This window comes from Melozone crissalis, unplaced genomic scaffold, assembly GCF_028551555.1.
Source record: "Melozone crissalis strain CALT ecotype California unplaced genomic scaffold, PUWL_Pcris_2 ptg000156l_1, whole genome shotgun sequence".
Taxonomy (NCBI): Eukaryota; Metazoa; Chordata; class Aves; order Passeriformes; family Passerellidae; genus Melozone; species Melozone crissalis.
Genome location: NW_026535927.1, coordinates 501762 through 522762, shown reverse-complemented (window position 1 = coordinate 522762; position 21001 = coordinate 501762). Strand labels below are relative to the sequence as shown.

Sequence of the window (21001 nt, the reverse complement as noted above, 5' to 3'; positions counted from 1 at the left end):
CACTTGGAGGACTCCAGCCCAGAGGACACAGTCAAACACCTCGTGCCCTTCAAGCAGAGGCTGCCCCAGTGCCATGAGCTGCCCTGCAGTGCCACACGTCCCTCCTTTGGTCCCTCTCCAAGTCCTCACGCTCCTCCTGACAGACAGCTGCTGAAAAATCAGGATTTCCTTTGAAAAATTTGGATTTCCTTTGAAAAATCTGCATTTTGGATCAGCACACCCACTCAAAGGCACAAAGGCACCATCACCGTGAGGGTTGAGCAAGCACAGCTCAGCAAGGGATTGCTGGAACTTCTCTGGGCAGGAATTGTTTCCCTCAGCCTCCTCCTGAGTCCTGGAGTCAGGAAAATCTGGATCAGAGCCCTGCTGGGTGCAGCAGGAGGGGGCTCCCATCTGGTACTACAGCAAGGAAAAAATAGGGGAAAGAGGGGAAAGGGACAGAAAGGGAGAAAAGAAGGGAAGGGGGAAAGGAAAGGAAAGGAAAGGAAAGGAAAGGAAAGGAAAGGAAAGGAAAGGAAAGGAAAGGAAAGGAAAGGAAAGGAAAGGAAAGGGAAAAGGAAAGGAAAGGAAGCAAAAAGGGAAGGGGAAGGGAGAAAAGGAAAGGGAGAAAAGGAAAGGGAGGACAAAAAAAAGGGAGAAAAGGAAAGAGAGGAAAAGAAAAGGGAGAAAAGGAAAGGGAGAAAAGGAAAGGGAGGACAAAAAAAAGGGAGAAAAGGAAAGAGAGGAAAAGAAAAGGGAGAAAAGGAAAGGGAGAAAAGGAAAGGGAGGACAAAAAAAAGGGAGAAAAGGAAAGAGAGGAAAAGAAAAGGGAGAAAAGGAAAGGGAGGAAAATAGGAGAAGGCAGGAGGGAGGGAAAGAAAATAAGGAAAAGAAGGAAGGGACAGAAAGAAGGGAGGCACAGAAGGAAGGGAGGCACAGAAGGAAGGCTCGGGCTACTGCTGTCACCTGAGAAGGTGATGTTGAAGCCCTCGTAGGACATGGAGAAGTCAGAGATGAGGCGGATCTGGGCCGAGAAGTTGCCGAAGAGCCCCGCGCTGAGCGGCGCCGGCAGCCGCGAGCCCGTCAGCTGCTGCAGGGGCTGGGCAAAGCTGGAGTTCTCCGTGATCAGCAGGTAATCGTGCCCGTTCTCCAGGTGGAACGTGTGGAAGGTGAAGAACACGCCTGCAGAGAGAGGGGAAACCACAGGTGGAGTCATCCCAGTGCCCAACCCCAGCTCCCCACCGAGGGCAGGGGGAAAAATCACACTGGAATTGTGGATTTGGGTCTGGTGGAAGTGAAATCAATAAAAACCCTAAATCTGGGGTGTGGGAGCAGGGCCAGGCTCTGGAAATGTTGGATTCCTGTGCCCTTGTCAGGGTGACACAAACTTGCTCCAGGGACAGAGCAGCAGCTGAGGGAGCAGCCCAGGGGAGCCTTTATTCTAAAAATGACTTTTAAACGGAGAGCAGCGAGGTTGGAGTTGGGAGGGCTCAAAAATGAGAGTGCTACAGAAGGAATTCCTGCCTGGAAAACCAGGACTGAATCCCAGCTTGAAGGTCAGGGAGGCTTTCCCAGAAGTGTGTCAGAGGTGCAGCTGCAAGGACCTTCCCATGATGGGCTGAATCAGAGAATCATGGAACAATTTGGGTGGGAAATGACCTTAAAAATGGTTTTATTCCATTCTCCTGTGTGTGGGCGTGGCTAAATCCAAATAAGGAAATGTGGGAGGGGCAAAACCCAAATAAGGGAATGTGGGTGGGTCTAAACCGAAATAAGGAAATTTGGGCGGGGTAAACCCAAATAAGGAAACGTGGGTGGGGCTAAAACCCAAATAGGGAATGTGGGCAGGGCTAAAACACAAATAAGGGAATGTGGGCAGGGCTAAACCCAAATAAGGGAAGGTGGGCAGGGCTAAACCCAAATAAGGGAAAGTGGGCAGGGCTAAAACCCAAATAAAGGAATGTGGGCAGGGCCAAAACCCAAATAAGGAAATGTGGGAGGGTCTAAACCCAAAAAGGGCATGTGGGCAGGGCTAAAACCCAAAAAGGGAATGTGGGCAGGGCCAAACCCAAATAAGGGAGTGTGGGCAGGGCTAAACCCAAATAAGGACATGTGGGCAGGGCTAAACCCAAATAAGGGAATGTGGGCAGGGCTAAACCCAAATAAGGAAATGTGGGCGGGAGTAAAACCAAATAAGGGAGTGTGGGTGGGGCTAAACCCAAATATGGAACTGTGGGCAGGGCTAAACCCAAATAAGGACATGTGGGCAGGGTTAAACCCAAATATGGAAATGTGGGTGGGGCTAAAACCCAAATAGGGAATGTGGGCAGGGCCAAACCCAAATAAGGAAATGTGGGCAGGGCTAAACCCAAATAAGGAAATGTGGTCAGGAGTAAAACCAAATAAGGGGATGTGGGAGGGGCTAAAACCAAATAAGGACATGTGGGCATGGCTAAAATCCATATAAGGGAATGTGGGCGGGGCTAAACCCAAATAAGGACATGTGGGAGGGGCTAAACCCAAATAAGGAAATGAGGGCAGGACTAAAACCCAAATAAGGGGATGTGGGATGGGCTAACCCCAAATAAGGGAATATGGGAGGGGCTAAAATCCAAATAATGGAAGGTGGGTGGGGCTAAAGCCCAAATAAGGAAATGTGGGAGGGCTGTCCCATGGGAGGGGACACCTTCCCCTATACCCTACTTTTATTCACCTTTTCTTGCCCAAAATAAACCCCACAGCAGCTCCAGCCACGGAAATGCCAGCCAAACACAGCAAAACTATTTTGCCTCTTCCTCCCAAATTCAATTTGAACGATTTGAAACATTTGGGGAGAAGGCTGTGACCTTGCTGCATTTGTAAATGAGCCAGAGAGGAGTAATGGATTACTTAAAGTCCCCTTCACACCTCCCGACACACAATGGGAAGCACTTCAGGCTCCTGCAGGAGCCTCCAGCGAGGTGATTTTTCATGCTGGAATTCAAACACCATTAGAAACACTCATTCTCTGGAAAATAATTCCAGCTTGGAAATAAAATAATACAAAAAAGAAAAAAATCAACAAAAACCAGCAGTGAGAGCAGGAGCCAGGCAGGATCTGAGCTCAGGAACTCTGTCACAGCATTGTCACACCGACTTAACAAGGCAGGGAGATGCCAAGCAATAAAAAGCCTTTTTGCATTTAGATGGATTTTTCCATGCTGATCTCCCAGCTCAGGGCAGGCTCCCGAGCCTCTGCTCGTGTGGGATTGGGATTGATCCTGCTCAGAATCCTCCAGGAAACCCCAGGATGGAATTTGGGAGAGATCCCTGCTTGGTTTGACCAGGTTATTTCATTTAACCCAACAATTCCCAAATAATTAGAATTATAAAATAATAATTAAACCAATAACCCAAATAATTCCCAAGAATTCCCTGGCTCTGCATGCCACCATTCCCAAAACACAGCATCCCAAAGAAACAGCAGGAAACCTGCAAAAAAAGCCCAGAGGAAGATTCTCCTCCTTGCTGCCCATTCTCTATTAATTTCTGGAGATCAGGGAAAGCTCTGGAGATCCAATATCCAACCCCACAGCATCCAATTCCAGCTGAATATTCCATTTATTTATCCCTGGCCCTCTCCAAGTTTTTCCTGGAGCTTTGCTGCTCACATGCAGCTCTTCCCTTCCAAGAAGTGAAGGTCAGAGAGGCTGGAAACCAACAAGGAACCTTTCCCATGGGATTAGGAATGAAGGAATTGTGGGATCATCCCACAATTTATCCCTCACTGCCCTTTATTGTCCCAAAAGGATTTTTATATCCAAAGCTTAGGACTGACCTTGATAATTCATTCTTTATATCCATTCTGTGGAGAACATTTTTTAGTCCGCAAAACTCCACAAAAGCAGGAAACTTCCAAGAGTTTCCAAATTGTTTGCTATTTCTACCAGAAGCACAAAACAGAAATAGATCTGACCCGAAAACTGGGATGTGGGGAATGCAAAATGACTTTATTCTCCTCTGACAGCAAATTTAAACCCTCAGTTTTAGCAAACCCAGCTTAAGGAACACAAATAACATCACCCCTCTAGAATCAGCACAAGAACAATTCAGTTATCCTGGAGAACATGCCCAAATTCCAAGTTTTTTAAAGTAAAAACTCCAAGCAGAGGGCACAAGGCTCCTCCAGCACTGAAGGGTCGAGGAACTGTAGCAAAAAGGGCTAATTATAAACTCATTTTTAAGGATTTGTGACCAATTAAACCTTTGCTCTGGTCTGCAATTTACTGTGGCACAAAACATCTCTGCAAACACGAGGTTGGGCTTTTTTTTTTTTCTCTCCCCATTCTCTGCAGAAGAAACAGCAAAACAAATAAAAGGAGAAAAGAAATCACTTTGAAGCAATGAGATTAAAAATAATGGTCTCTCTTTAGGCATTTAAATACCTTTAAAATTAAACTGCTTTTAAACTCCACTTGCACAGCCTGGGAGTCCATAAAGTGTCACAAGAAAATAATTGTTGGAGCAGTTGGGGCAATTCCAGGACTCGTGTGGTGGCCATGTGGGAGATATTACCAAAAAAACTGTGAGAGGAGGAGCTGAGCACCTCCAGAAATCCCTCAGGAGGGGAAGATCCCTCTCTGGGACAGGGAATGGTGTCAGGATCTCTGCATCCACATCCTGACTTTTAGGATCAGGCCACAAAGGTCTGGAACAGGAGATAATACAAAGCTCTGCTTGATAAGAATTTTCCCTTTAAAAGGTTAAAGAGGTGACGTCAAAACCCTCTGGATTTTGTCCAGGGACAATGGAATCATCATTTCTGAGAGGAACTCGTGGATCTCACAGGGAAAAGTTTCTCTCCCACTGCCTCAGTCCTCTCCTCACCTTTGCCATGGGATGTTTCTATGGTCCATGTGCAGTTCAAGTTGTTGGGATAAAAATCAGGGAAGCCTGGGGAGAGGATGGTGCCACTGGAGCCACGGATGTAGCCCCCACAGAGAGCTAAAAACACAAAAAAACAGGAGAGAAAGAGTTCAATAATCCAGACTCTTTCACAAGCTAGGAGGAAAAAGTAAAAGCAAAACCCAACCCAGGAAAATCCAACAAACGAGAATGATCGACCCAAATCCAATCAACCCAAATGACAAAATCCAACAAAATCCATGGACAGACCCATCAAAATCCAACAAAATCCATGGATTAAACACCACTGGGAGCTCTCCAGCTGCTGCTTTGGCAATGGGTCTGCAGGTGGAAACACCATCCCTGTGGGACCCAACAAAAAGAGGAAAATCCAAAAGAGACTGATGAACCCAAATCCAATCAACCCAAATTGGGTTTTGTGGGTCAAAATCCAACAAAATACATGGACAGAGCCACCAAACCCCATGGATTAAGCACCACTGGGAGCTGTCCAGCTGCTGCTTTGGCAGTTGGTCTGCAGGGGAAGGGTTTCCAGGGTTTCCAGCAGCTGGAACCACCATCCCTGTGGGATCCAACCAAAAGAGGAAAATCCAACAAAATCCATGGACAGACCCACCAAAATCCAACAAAACCCATGGATTTAATGCCACAGGGAGCTCTCCAGCTGCTGCTTTGGCAGTGGTCTGCATGGGAAGGTTTCCAGCAGCTGGAACCACTGTGGGCTCCACCTCTGGATGTTCCCACCCTGTGAGCTCAGCTCTGCCTCCCAACCCCAAGAACATCCTGAAGCAGTTTCCTCACCCTCACAGCTGGGCAGGGGCCGGCTCCACTGGAAGTTGGGCTCACACTCCAGGGCCTCAGTGTCACTCAGGGTGTAGCCAGGGTCACAGCTGAATGTCACCAGGGCTCCCACGTAGAAATCGTTGCCGTGGCGCTGCCCGTTCACTGGGATGCCAGGGTCCAGGCAGTGGTCAGACTGCAGCTTCACAGCTGGGCACAGAAAACAGGGCACAGCACTCAGGTGGGCACTGAGGGGCTCAGGGGAAGCTCAGCCCACCCAGGGGACTGAGCCAAATGTTGGTGGTTGTCCCCAAGGTCAGAGGGTGGAAGGGAGAGAGGGAATTCCTCAAGGGAGGGGAGAGAGGGAAATCCCTGAAATGAGAGGATGGAGAGAGGGAAATCCTCAAAGTGAGAGGAGGAAAGGGAGAGAGGAAAATCACTGAAATGAGGGGATGGAGAGGGGGAAATCTTCAAAGTGAGAGAAGGAAAGGGAGAGAGGGAAATCCTCAAAGTAAGAGGATGGAGAGAGGGAAATCCCTGAAATGAGGGGATGGAGAGAGGAAAATCCTCAAAGTGAGATGAGGAAATGGAGAGAGGAAAATCTCTGAACTGAGGGGATGGAGAGAGGGAAATCCTTGAAATGAGGTGATGGAGAGAGGGAATTGCCTCAAAGGAGGGGAGGAAATGGAAAGAGAAAAATTCCAAAAGTGAGAGGATAAAGAGAGGGAAATCCTTCAAGTGAGAGGAGGAAATGGGGAAGAGGGAAATCCCAAAAGTGAGAGGATGGAGAGAGAGAATTGCCCTAAGGGAGGGAAGGAAATGGAGAGAGGAAAACCACCAAAGTGAGAAAATAAAGAGAAGGAAATCCTCAAAGTGAGAGGAAGAAATGGAGAGAGGGAAATCCTCAAAGTAAGGGGATGGAGAGAGGGAAATCCCTGAAATGAGGGGATGGAGAGAGGGAATTTCCCCAAGGGAGGAGAGGCCAAACCAGTCAGGGATGCCAGGAAAAGCAGAAACTGCTCCTCCACTGGCAACACCTGTGAGCTGCCTGGCACAGGGGAAACAAAACCCAGGGTGCCCTGAGGAGGCCGTGGTGCTGCTGAAGATTGGGAATTGCAGGGAATTGCTGGGAATTGCAGGGAATCCCATGAACAAGGGGTCCTTACTTTCATATCTGATCTGGAAGCCGATGTCAGAGTGGCTCTTGTCCGTGGTGAACAGGAGGTAGAGGTGGTTGCTGGTGCTGATCAGGAACTGGGGCACCTGGGTGCCATCATAGACCCCAATCAGGGGAGAGGAGTAGGAGCGGCCATCCCTCACCTCCAGGGTGTCGTAATTCACCTCTGTCTTGAACCTGGGAGGGACAGGAGGAAAATGAAACCCCAGCACTGCTCCCTTCTGCTCATTCCCTCCTGGAACCACCATGGGGACAGGGCTGGGTCCTTTCTTCTGCCTGAGTGTCTCACTGGGGGCACCTCACACAAAAATGCAGGGAATTCGGGGTCAGAGCAGGGAATTTGGGGGCAGAACCAGGGAATCTGGGAGCAGAGCCAGGGAATTTGGAGAATTTGGGGCAGAACCAGGGAATCTGGGGGCAGAGCAGGGAATTTGAGGGCAGAACCAGAGAATGTGGGGGCAGAGCAGGGAATTTGAGGGCAGAACCAGAGAATTTGGGGGCAGAGCAGGGAATTTGGGTTAAGAACCAGGGAATTTGGGGCTGCCCAAGGTGGTGAGCACCTGTCAAAGGTGATCTTGATGGGGTAGCCAGGCTGGGCCTCGATGACCCAGGCACAGCTCAGCGAGTCCTTGTAGAAGCCAGGCCAGCCTGGGGACAGGATGGTGCCACTGGGTGACGTCAGGTGGCCCCCACAGGGTGCTGGGGACACAAAAAGGACACAAATCCACACAATTATCCAGGCTGGAAAAGACCTTCAGGCTCATCCACCTCTAAACCAAATCCCTGAGTGCCACCTCTTTAAAATTGGGGTGAAAAATGTCACAGAGCTGTAGCCCCATGAGATGTCCCCACTTTTGAAACCCCGTCCCTGCATTTCTGTCCCCACCACGAGTTAAAAATCACCAGAGCCAGATGGAAAACCAACATTTACTGCTCAGAAATTGCAGTTTCAGCTCCAAGTGCAGACAGGGCCCCCCTGGGAGCCAGCAGGGCTGACCTTGGGCCCTGCTCAGGGTGTAAAATAATGATTGGATATAAAAGCAGAGGGAACTTCAAGGTCACTTGGCATTTCAGGTGGCAGAAAAATCCCTCCCAGCCCTGCTATTTGAGTCATGGCTTTGCTGCCACCAGGGATGTCACCAGAGCAGGGCATTAAATCCACCCCGTGGTCCCCAGTGCCACCAGCAGGAGCTGCAGGAACTTCTTGGCATTTTCTGGGAAAAAGACACAAGGTCTGAGAGACCAGAGGGACAAAAATCACATAAACTGTCAGGTTTGTCCTCTAAGGAGTCACCCAGGGCCAGCCCCAATGTCACCGTGCCCCTGTGCCAGCCCCAATGTCACCGTGTCCTTGTGCCACCCCAAAATGTGCCAGCCCCAATGTCACCGTGCCACCCCAAAATGTGCCAGCCCAAAATGTGCCAATCCCAATGTCACCGTGCCCCTGTGCCACCCCAAAATGTGCCAATCCCAATGTCCCTGAGCCACCCCAAAATGTGCCAGCCCCAATGTCACCATGTCACTGTGCCACCCCAAAATGTGCCAGCTCCAGTGTCACTGTGCCACCCCAAAATGTGCCAATCCCAATGTCCCTGAGCCACCCCAAAATGTGCCAGCCCCAATGTCACCATGTCACTGTGCCACCCCAAAATGTGCCAGCTCCAGTGTCACTGTGCCACCCCAAAATGTGCCAATCCCAATGTCACCGTGTCCCTGTGCCACCCCAAAATGTGCCAGCCCCAATGTCACCATGCCCCTGTGCCACCCCAAAATATGACAATCTCAATGTCACAGTGCCACCCCAAAATGTGCCAACCCCAATGTCACCATGTCACTGTGCCATCCCAAAATGTGCCAATCCCAATGCCACTGTGTCCTTGTGCCATGCCAAAATGTGCCAGCCCCAATGTCACCATGCCCCTCTGCCACCCCAAAATGTTCCAGTCCCAATGCCAATGTGCATGACCCCATGCCCTTGTACCACCTCAAAATGTGCCAATCCCATCCCCAAATCTCCCCTGCTGCTCTCAAGGGTGACAGATCAAAGTCACTTGATCTCAGCTGGCTCCAAAGCAATTATTTTTCCTTTCTGCCCCAAAGCTGTGCTTGGTCTCCTGTCAGAATTTCCACCCTTTTCTCTGTCTCCTTCATTCCCATTAATTTATTTTTCAGGATTTTAGATCTCTGAGCTTTTCTCCTTGCTTAAAAAGGGTAATTAAAAGGTCCAGACTGAAGGGTGAGTCAAAGAACTCACCAGAGTGATCAGGAGGAGAAGGCAGAAGGTTATCACATATAAAAGTTGATTAGAAGTGTATTATTTAATGAATGTTTCCCTTCCACACTTAAAAAAATGTAAATTTCAAGGCTTGTGCTTTGAAAGGAACAGGAGGCCTGAATTAAACCTACATTTTGACAGGAGCAAAATTATTTAAGAATACAAAAATGTCCAGCTTTTTATTCTATAAAAGCTGTTGAAAACAATTGATTCCTTCCTTCAATCCCAAAGACAATGGCCAGGACTGTGCAATTCCTGCTGCTCAGGCAAGGCAGGGCCAATTACTCCAATTATTTCTCAATATTCCAGAGCTGCTTCTCAAGAGTTCAGCACTTGTTATTCAAATTGCTGCAAATACCAGAGCAGAGCATCACTTCCCTGAGAACACAGGGCACAGGAAGATTTTCAGTCCTAATGAGCTCCTTCTTCACTTCTTTTTTCCAGAGCAGAGGCTTGAAAGTCTTAAAAAAGCTTTGAAATCTGAATTAAAGCCTTTAATTCAGCCCAGCTCCCCCCTTGGCAGGGTTGGCTGTTGTGGCCAGGAGATGGAAATGCAGAATTTTTGTCTCTCAGCTGCCAGAGCCCATTGAGAGAACTTCCGTCATGACACAAATATCAGATATTTTACATGGATCAAACACCAGGATGGGAAAACATCACCCTGGATCTTCCATTCCTTTTTGTTTCATTCCCTCCCTGACAGGAGCAGCAGGGAAGCTTTGAGGCATCACCAAACCAGAACCTTTTATTATTATTATTATTGTTATTAGAAAAATACCTGCTGTAACAAGAACTGATCATCAAATCATCAAAAAACCACAATAAAAAATATTCCCCAGCATTCATTCCACACCAAAAAAATTGGAAAATAAACAGAGCTCAGGAATATTTGAACTGAAACTTCCTCCCCAGCAAACTCCTCCTTCCAGAGGGGTGGAAAATTCTGGAAGGTGTTGGCTGGACACTGTGGAATGTGAGAGTGAGACCCGACAGGCAGAACCTTGATTCTGGACCCCAAAAGGCTGCAAAATTCCCCCCAGAAATATCTTTCCCTGAAGGAATGTTCACCTGGAGAGGAGAAGAGGAGGAGAGGAGGAGGAGGAAATGGGGAAAACCCCCTAAATTCCATAAGAATTAAAAATTAAAAGGGAGGGTTGTACATTAGAGGGGAATCTTTGGGATCAGGTGTTCTGGGAAGTCTGAATTTCTCAAGTACCTCAGAAATGGGGAAAAACCCTAAATTCCCTAAGAATTAAAATTAAAAGGGAGGGTTGTACATTAGAGGGGAATCTTTGGGAAGTCTGAACCTCTCAAGTACCTCAGAAATGGGGAAAGAGAGAAGGGAAATGCAGCTGGGAAACTGGGATAAAAAGGAGGCTGCATCCTTTAAAAATTGGAGAGATCCCAAGGGAATGCCCCATGGCCTCTGCCTTGATTGGAATAAAGTTCCAGGACTCCTCTGTCTCCTTTTTGGCCATAAACCTCTATAGTTGTGGATGGATTTTCCTAACAACACCCATGGGAAGAGCTGAGATGGGTTCTTCAGCACCCCAAACCACCCCATGGGCAGCAGGCAGAAGCTAGGGCTGACCATCACAGCGCAGAAAAATTAATGGGAAAAACCGTTAAATTCCATAAGAATTAAGAATTCAAAGGGAGGTTTGTACATTAGAGGGAAATCTTTGGGATCAGGTGTTCTGGGAAGTCTGAACCTCTCAAGTACCTCAGAAATGGGGAAAAACTCCTAAATCCCCTAAGAATTAAATATCAAAAGCAAGAGTCGTATATTAGAGGGGAATCTTTGGTATCAGGCGTACCTCAAGTACCTCAGAAATGGGGAAAAACCCCTAAATTCTGGAAGAATTAGAAATTAGAAGGGAGGGTTGTACATTAGAGGGAAATCTCTGGGATCAGGTGTTCTGGGAAGTCTGAACTTCTCAAGTACCTCAGAAATGGGGAAAGAGAGAAGGGAAATGCAGCTGGGAAATTGGGATAAAAAGGAGGCTGCGTCCTCCAAAACTTTGAGTGGAATGCCCCATGGCCTCTGCCTTGATTGGAATAAAGTTCCAGGACTCCTGTGTCTCCTTTTTGGCCACAAACCTCTGGTGTTTGTGGATGAATTTTCCTAACAACACCCACGGGAAGAGCTGAGATGGGATCTTTACCACCCCAAACCACCCCAAACCACCCCAAACCACCCCAAACTACCCCATGGGCAGCAGGCAGGCGCTGGGGCTTACCTTCGCAGCGCAGCACGGCGTTGTCCCACACCACGCTGCCCTCCTGCAGCACGCAGGTGACGCTCTCGGCACCGTGGGTGCGGATGAAGCCCTCGTCACACAGGAAGGACACGGAGCTGCCCAGCTGCAGGCTGTCCCCAAAGCGCTTCCCGTTCACCGGCACGCCGGGGTCTGGGCACTCGTTGTGCCGGAACGCTGCCAGCAGCAGGAGAGAAACAGAAAACAGGAGAATCAGCAACTTTTTGTACTGTCCCCCCGACCCTGTCCCCAAAATGAGGGTGTTGCACCCTCAAATTGAGAAAAATTGAATTTTTCCCCTTCCCAGTGCCAGGAGGAGGAGGAGATGCCCAGATAATAATAATAAATATAGAATATTTAATAAAAAATTAATATAAGATATAATCTAAATAATAAAAATATAAGATATATAATATATAATAATCAAGCAATAACTAATATATATTAATTAATATGAAAGATAAGATTATATATTATATAATATAGGATCATAAAGTAATTATTAATATATAAGACATAATCATAAAGTAATTATACAATATATAATCATAAAATAATATAACCATAAGTAATGAAAGTACAATTAATATATAATATATAATCATAAAGTTAGCCTTCTGACAAGATGGCTAACTTTATGATTCTATATAATATATATATTATACAATATCTTTCTATATATATAATATATATAATATAGAAATTTCATATATGTATATATGATATGTATATGTATATATTATATATACATATACATATATACATATACATATTTACATATACACACACATATATACACACACACATATATATATATACACACACATATATACATATATATGTATACACATATATACATATATATATATATATATAATATGCACCATCCCTCCCCACCACACAAACCCAACACACACTCACTGGTGAAGGTGATGTTGAACCCTCTCTTCTCCATGGAGTGGTCAGTCTGGAACTCCAGCCTGGCCACGTGGCCACTGCTGGTCAGCGAGGAGGGGATGTGGCTCCCTGAGAAGGTGCCCAGCACGGGGGACTCGGCCGTGGCACCGTCCTTGACAGCCAGGAAATCAAACTGGGGCTCCACGTCGAAGTCGTTGAAGGCCAGGTGGATGCGGCTCTCGGGGTTGGCGATGATCAGCCACACGCAGTGCAGGCTGCTCCCGTACTCCTCGGAGTAGTTGGGCGACAGCACGGTCCCCGACGGGCTGGTGAAGTTGAAAAAGCAGGAAACTGCAAAGGGAAAGTGGCATCAGTCCCCACAGCTGGCCCTGCCCTCAGCCTCCTCACTGGGATATTCACAGTTCCTGCTCTGAGGCTGCCTCAGGAGGGAAAATGTGATTTCAGGCTGCCAGAGCCCACTGACAGAAATTCTGTCATCACAGAAATATCAGCATTTCATGTGCATCAAAAACCAGGAGGGGAAAACACCACCCTGGATCTTCCATTAGTTCCCTTCCATTTGTTCTTTATTTCCCTCCTCACAGGAGCAGCAGGGAAGCATTTGGTCACCACTGAATCAGAATATTTTGGTTATCAGTAAATCAGAATCTTTTGGTCATCACTGAATCCAAATCTTTTGGTCACCACTAAATCAGAACCTTTTGGTCATCAGTAAATCAGAATCTTTTGGTCACTACTAAATTCAAATATTTTGGTCACCACTGAATCAGAATCTCTTGGTCATCACTAAATCCAAATATTTTGGTCACAACTAAATTAAAATATTTGGGTCACCACCGAATCCCAATCTTCTGGTCACCACTGAATCTAAATCTTTGGGTCACCACTAAATCGGAATATTTTATTCAGGATTTTAGGTGGATTTGCCATTTTCCAGTCCCTTCCAGTTCTATTTAACAGCAGGAAGAAAATGCCTCTTAGGTGGGATTTGGCATTTTCCTGGTGAATTCTCTCAGGAAAACTCCCAAAAATCCAGTGGGTGACTTGAGCTGGTGCAAAATAAAACCAGCATGGAACCAGCCAGATTTTGCCTCAACATTATTTTTTTTTTTTTGCTGTGGCCACATCCCAGCACAATCCCACAGAACTTGGGAGCAAGGAACCAGCTCAGCCACTCTGGGCACTGCTCCAGCCTCCGCTGCTGCTGTCCCTGGCTCAGCTCTGTCACCCACAGGTGACACATCCATCCCCAGGGTGCTGCAGGCTCCTCGGGGGTTTGCTCACAATAAAATCTGCCCTTTCCATCTGCTGAGCTCATTTTTCCCCCCTCTGCATTCATCAAACTCCTTCCGTGCACACCAGGGAGTATTTGTGGGACAAATGGAGTGCTTGGAGAAGGAGCTGGGAGTTAATTTGCTCTGTCTGCGCCCTTGGGAAGTTGTTCACACCTGGCTGAGCACTGGGAGAGGTGGAACAGCCCAAGAACATTCCCAAATGCTGAGGTTTGGGACAAACCAGAGGAATCTGCAGCTCTGGTGGAGGGGAAGCTCTTCCCACCACAAATAAACCCCTGATTTCTGCTGGTTCCCAAAAAGCCACGGAAATAATTAAAACCATGTTTAAAATGAAGCTGAGGGGCACAACATGCATGAAAAACCCTTCAAGCTCTCCAGGGGTTCAATCCATCCCAAGCTGCAGCTGCCAAGGCCCATTAATTCGGGAAGGCAAGGCTGCCTTTGGAGTGCAACCTGCCCAAACTTTGGGATATTTTATGTACGGATGCTTTGCTCATCCCTTTTCCCCACCGCCACCCGTGGTAAAACCCATTATTGGGAACATCCATCTCCCTAATTCCTGGCACAGAGGATGAGCTTGGCTTGGGGTTGGCGTTTAGACAATTATTTGGATCAGTGCTCTGCCTCCCTCTGTTATTTTCCCTCTGTCTCCCCTCACCACTTAATGGGCTGGGATCAAACAATTCGGACGTTCCTGTGACGTTATCAAGGTCACGGAGCTGCACAATCCATTCCCTGCTCTCAAAGCCACAAAGAGAGCAGATTAAAGGGAAAACAAACTGCAAAACATCCTCAGGATTTTTTTTCTGGGCTCTCTCTCTACCAGATGCTGAAATATCAGGGGATGCTGTCAAATAATTCTGTCAGCATAAGCACGGTGTAATCTGCCTGAGGAAAATTGAAAATAAATTCATTTGCACCCAGGGAAATGTCTCAGCAGCAGGGATGAGGTGTCTCCTCTAAATTTTTAAATCCAAAGGGGTGAATTAGCATTCAGCCAGGACCTCCAGCAGCCCAGCAAGAGAGAGGTGCAGTCGCTAGTTCAGAAAATAAAACAACAAAGGACTTGCTGACAAAGGGGAGAGGAGCAGAGCGAGGGAAGAATATAAAATTAACCTTTGCCAGATAAAACAAAGTGACAGATTAAAGAGGAGCTGATAAAAAAAAAAAAACCACAAAACCCTCCAAGAGTCTCCACTGCAGGGAAGTAAACGAGGATTTTGATTTTCCATAAGATCAGTGAGGAGAAATGCGAGTTGGAGCTGGAGGGCCAAGCTGTGGCCAGGAAAAAGCTCCCCTTGATGGAGAGGGGAGCTGGAATCACATCCCAGAGGGGAACATCCAGCCCAGGGAGCCACAGGGTTCATGAACAACACCACGGAGGCTGTGAGATGATGATTTTCTTCATCTGGTGAGGCAGAGGAGGTTTTCCCTCACTTGGAAGGAGGTTTCCCTCACTATGGAAGGAAGTTTTACCTCACTGTGGAAAGAGGTTTTCCCTCTCTGTGGAAGGTTTTCCTTCACTGCAGAAGGAGGGTTTTCTTCTATGTGGAAGATTTTTCTTCACTGTGGAAGGAAGTTTTTCCTCTCTCTGGAAGGAGATTTTTGGTCTCTGTGGAAGATTTTTCTTCACTGTAGAAGGATGTTTTCCTTGCCATAAAAGGAGATTTTTTTTCTCCCTAGAAGGAGATTTTTCCTTATCATGGAAGGAGGTTCTCCTTCTCTGTGCAAGGTTTTCCCTCACTGCGGAAGGAGATTTTTCCTCTCTGTGAAAGGAGATTTTTCTTCTCTCTGGAAGGAGATTTTTCCTCACTATGGAAGGTGATTTTTCCTTATGTGGAAGGAGGTTTTCCTTCTCTGTGGAAGGAGATTTTTCCTTACTATGGAAGAAGGTTTTTCTTCTCTGTGGAAGATTTTTCTTCACTGTGGAATGAAATTTTTCCTCTCTCTGGAAGGAGATTTTTCCTTACCATGGAAGGAGATTTTCCCTCTTTGTAGAAGATTTTTCTTCACTTGGAAGAAGGTTTTCCATTGCTGTGGAAGAAGGTTTTTCCTTGCTGTGGAAGATTTTTCTTCTCTGTGCAAGGCTTTTCTTCACTATGGAAGGAGTTTTTCCCTCACTTGGAAGGGGGTTTTTCTTCTCTGTGGAAGGAAATTTTTCCTCTCTCTGGAAGGAGATTTTTCCTTACCATGGAAGGAGGTTTTCCATCTCTGTGGAAGATTTTTCTTCACTGTGGATGGAGGTTTTCCATTGCCATGGAATAAGGTTTTTCCTTGCTGTGGAAGGAGATTTTTTTCTCTCTCTGGAAGGAGATTTTTCATTACCATGGAAGAAGGTTTTCCTTCTCTGTGGAAGATTTTTCATCACTATGGAAGGAGGTTTTCCCTCACTTGGAAGGAAATTTTTCCTTACTATGGAAGGAGGTTTTTCTTCTATGTGGAAGATTTTTCTTCACTTGAAAGGAGTTTTTCCCTCACTTGGAAGGAGGTTTCAGCTCTGCCCCTCCAGCCTCCCTGCAGCTGCACACTGGGACAAACCAGGAGCTGTTTAACAGCGTGTCACAGGCAGGGCCAGGCTGTCAGGAGGAAGAGGATGGAGACAGCCCAGCTGCACCTGGAGCATCCCAAAGAGCCCTGAGCAGCAGGAGCCATCCCCAACATGACAGAGGCCAGCCCTGCTGCCTGCAGCTGCCCATCAGCAGCCCTGGCTGCAATTAATATTCATTACCCTTGTTAAATGCCAGCAGAGGCCATTTCATTATGTGCACAGCACAGGGGCCTGTTTACAAAGCTGCCTGTGTCAATAATTTTTTTTTTATTTGTCGATAATTGCTACATTTGCCAATAATCCTTATTGCTGACCAATTACTGCAAAGGCAATGAGAAAAATCCCTTTATTAAATACAGAATAAATCACAGCAGACACAGAGCAGCGAGACCACGGCATGAATGAACCAGCACAGGGATTTGTTCACGTTATCACAAGCAGCACCAGGATTCTGCTTGGTTTAGAGCAGTGAAACAAGGAAGGAGCAGCTCCTTGGTTCTTTTTTTGGGAGAGAGATATGGATGTGAACATGGAGCAGGCAGGAGAAATTCCTGCAATTCTCTCTTTTCTCTTCTCTCTTCTCTTTTCTCTCTTCTGTTTTCTTTTCTCTTTTCTCTCTTCTCGCTTCTCTTTTTCTCTCTTCTCTTTCTCTTCTCTCTCTTCTCTTTTCTCTCTTTCTCTTTTCTCCCTTTGCTTTCCTTTCTCTTTTCTCTCTTCTCTTTCTCTTTTCTCTCTTTCTCTTTCCTCTCTTTTCCCTTTTACTCTCCCTTCCCAGATCCCACCTCTCTCCTCCTGTTCCTGCCTCCATCCCTGCTCATCCTTCAGGAGAACCCAGGGCTGATCCCAAAGTGAGGTCACACCACAGGAGCAGGGTCAGGAGCTGAAAACCAAGCAAGGAATCCTTGGAACAACTGCAGTTTCCATGGAAACAATCCAAAATTCTTGACTTTCCTCTCAGTTTTTAGATCCTGCTCCCACAGACCTCTTGGGAGAGAGCTGGGAGACAGGAGTGGATTTTCTGCTTTGCATTTCAATTTTTTTTCCAAAAATTCCTCCTTGGTGATGGGCTGGGAAAGCAGGACAGTGCTGGAAGCTCAGGGCACTGCTCCAGCTGGGCAGCGAAGTTCTTCACATTTTGTATTTTCCTCTTTCTGTATCTGTTATTCCAAGGGCAAAAAAAAGATAAAAATCTGCATCTCATGGTGCCTTTTCCTCCTAAAAACCTTGTGGCACCTCAGGGCAGGTGGGAGGTGAGGGAAGGAGTTTGGAGCAAAATTAACCGGGAGGGTTTTGTCATTTCAGAGCAACAAAACTCAGCTCAGTCTGGGGGTGGGACTGCAGGTATGAGGAGAAGAATGAAAACCAGGCAGGTTTTGGGAAGCAAATCTTGAGGAAAATATCACAGAATTTAAAATAGATGTGCAGAGAAGAGCAGGTTTCACTGCCACCCACTCCAGCAGGAGCAGGGCCTGGCTTTGGGAAGGAGCTGAAGTTTTAAAAAACTTAACTGGGAACTGCTGATCCCCACTGGGACAGGGCTGGATCCTGCAGCCATCTGCTCCTGAAAAGCTTCTGCACCTTCCTCTCCTGAATTCCCATCATTTCCAACAGAGCTCTTCCTCTCCCAGCAGCTCCCTTGGGAATTTTGGCAGTGGCCACAAGAAAGTGGAAGTTTGTGGGCATTTTTTTGGCCCAAAAAAGCCTCGTGGTGCTGCTGTTCACCTCTCCCTGCCAATGCTGCATGGGACTGTCCCTCAGGGGCTGGGGGGACACTTTTGGGCAGCCACCACTTTCCTGTGGCAGATTTTTTTGGCAGGAATAACTGGGATGTTAACGAACACATTTATCCCAAATCCATTAAATATACCTAGCAATGAATACATTTATCCACATCTGTTCCCAATCTATCCAAACATTCCCAGGAATGAAGATGTGTTAAAAAACAAACCCAGGAACACACTCATTTATCCCAAATCCACTCACACATACCCAGGAATTAACACATTTGTCCCCAGTCCATTCAAAACCAACCAGGAATGAACACGTTTCTCCCCAAACCCAAACCCTCCCAGAAAGGAACAGATTTATCCCCAAATGGAATCAAACACTGCCAGGAATGAATAGATTTGTTCCAAATCCATTCAAACACTCCCAGAAATGAACATGTTTATCCTCAATCCATTCAAACACTCCCAGGAATGACCACATGAATCCAAAACCCAATCCAACATTCCCAGGAATGAACAGATTTATCCCAAATCCATTCAGACATTCCCAGGAACGACCACATTAATCCAAATTAAATCAAACACTCCCAGGAATGACCACATGAATCCCAAACTCAAACATTTCCAGAAATGAATGTGTTGGCTCCCAATCCATCCAAACATTCCCAGATTTATCCCTAAACTTTCCTAGGAATGACCATATGAATCCCAAATCCATTCAAATATTCCCAGGAATGAACAGATTTATCCCAAACCCAATCAAACATTCCCAGGAATGACCACATGAATCCCAAACCAAATCCAACATTCCCAAACCAAATCCAACATTCCCAGGAACAACCACGTTAATCCCAAATCCATTCAAACACTACCAGGAATGACCACATGAATCCCAAACCCAAACATGTCCAGAAATGAATGTGTTTGCTCCAAATCCATTCAAACTTTCTCAGATTTATCCCCAAATCCAAACATTCCTAGGAATGATCACATGAATCCCAAACCTACTCAAATATTTCCAGAAATGAACATGTTTCATTCAAACATTCCCAGGAACGATCACATGAATCCCAAACCCAAACATTTCCAGAAATTAATGTGCTTGCTCCAAATCCATCCAAACTTTCCTAGATTTACCCCCAAACCTTCCCAGTAATGACCACAACGATCCCAAAACTGCTGAGCGACGCCAACCAACCCAACCCTGCTGGGGTCAGTGCAGACCCTTCCCATTCCCAAGAATTTTGGGGCCCAAATCCACTCCTTTTACTCCCCTCCCTTTTACTCCCCCACCATTAAATTCCCTGTCAAACACGAGGCGGGTCCAGAAAAACCTGAATTTTCCAAGTGTGATCCCAACAAACTGAAGCTGCAGCAGAAATTCTGGAAGGACTCTCCCAGAACTGGCAGAGGGCACCTGAACCAAGGCAGGAACTCTGCCCAAGGAGGTGACAATGACATTTATTGTCACTCCAAGTGCCACAATTATCCCTCGTGGAAAATGACAGCACTGCCTGGCACGGGTCAAGCACACAGAGGGAAATGCAGGGTGAAAATTTGGGAAAAGCAGGAGGAGAAGGGAAGGGAAGAACAAAGATCCCTCAAAGATCCTCTCACTGCAGAACCCCCCCAGGAGCACCAGGGCCCTGCTCTTTCTGTCAAATAAACCTGATTCAGTGAATTTTGGGGACAAATAAAACCAGGAAATGAGGGGTTTTATTCTCTACTCCACACGAGGATGTTTGAACAGCAATTCCCACCCTGGATCTCTCCCTCACCACATCTCCATCCTCAGTGTCAGCAGCTCCAGAGCTGGAATTATGGAGCTGATTCTCTGTTTATAAACTGAATAATCTCCCCAGCCACAGGATATTCTATCCCCAAATCAGAGCACAAGGGTTTTCGTTCAGGGATGTTCATCCAATGTCCCCCCAAGCCTGTTTTGCTGAGAAAAAGGAACAAATTCTGTCCAAAAATCAAGTTCTGGGTGTGGAACTGCCCAGGCCTGTGACAGACACCACATCCCCCAACCCTGGAAATGCCATTTTTAAAGCCAAAAACAAATTATGGAGTTGGTTCAAACAGTGCAGGATGGTGCAAGACAGAGAGAAGAATTTCAGCCATCACCCAAAGCCAGACACTCAAACTGTACAGAAAGACACCCAAACTACAGATACAAACATCCAGACATCTAAATTGTACAGAAATAAACACTCACACGCTCAAACTGAACAGGAATAGACACCTAGACATCTGAATTGTACAGAAATAAACTCCCAGACACCCAAATTTAACAGGAACAGACACTCAAACACCCAAATTTAACAGGGGAAAAAACATCCAGACACTCACATTGAACAGGAACAGACACCCAACCATCCAAATCTCACAGAAACAGACACCCAAATACCTAAATTGTACAAAAATAAACACTCAGACACCCACCCACACTGAACAGGAACAGACACCCAGATGGAACAGGAACAAACAGCCAGATACACACAATTGCACAGAAACAGCCATGCAGACACTAAAATTGTACAGAAACAGATCCCAGACACTCAAATTGTACAGAAATAAACACCTAGACTTGCAAATTGTATAGAAATAAACACCCAGGCACTCAAATTGTACAAAAATAAACACCCAGGCACTCAAACTGTACAGAAATAAACACCCAGACACCCACAAAGTACAGGAACAGATACCCTGACACTCAAATTGGACAGAAACAAACATTCAGACACCTAAATTGTAAAGAAACGGACACCCAGAAACTGATATTTTAGAGTCAAACACCCATACTTAAGAGGAACACACCCACAGATACCCCAAAACCAACCAGACTCCCCAAATTCCACAGGAACAACCCCCCAACACCCAAATTACAAAGAGACTACCCCCAAACCCCAAATTTCAAAGAAACAAACCCCCCAAATCCAAATTTCACAGAAGCAAAAGGGTTCCCTCATTTCTCCCCCTCACATCTGATGTTCTCCCAACATTTCCCACCTGGAATTCAAACACATTTTGTCCATTTTGTGACCCCTCCTGCTCCACAATAAATCAGGAGTGAAGGTCAGGAGGGGTCTGTGAGACATTTTTCACATTTTTCCCATTGCCTGCACATTGTTTTTTT

The 21001-nt window shown here is 46.4% G+C and overlaps 1 protein-coding gene across 1 annotated transcript in view; it reads right to left on the bottom strand.

The window, feature by feature from the left end:
* LOC128948759 (CUB and sushi domain-containing protein 2-like) overlaps positions 1-21001 on the bottom strand; it is a 138915-nt gene that overhangs the window by 78093 nt on the left and 39821 nt on the right. Inside the window, exons 10-16 of the mRNA XM_054293521.1 lie at positions 12296-12622; positions 11357-11551; positions 7402-7540; positions 6831-7018; positions 5686-5874; positions 4846-4962; positions 946-1161 (exon numbers count right to left, since the gene is read on the bottom strand). Of these exons, the coding sequence (XP_054149496.1) occupies positions 946-1161; positions 4846-4962; positions 5686-5874; positions 6831-7018; positions 7402-7540; positions 11357-11551; positions 12296-12622 (1371 nt within the window). The remainder of the gene's footprint in view (positions 1-945; positions 1162-4845; positions 4963-5685; positions 5875-6830; positions 7019-7401; positions 7541-11356; positions 11552-12295; positions 12623-21001) is intronic.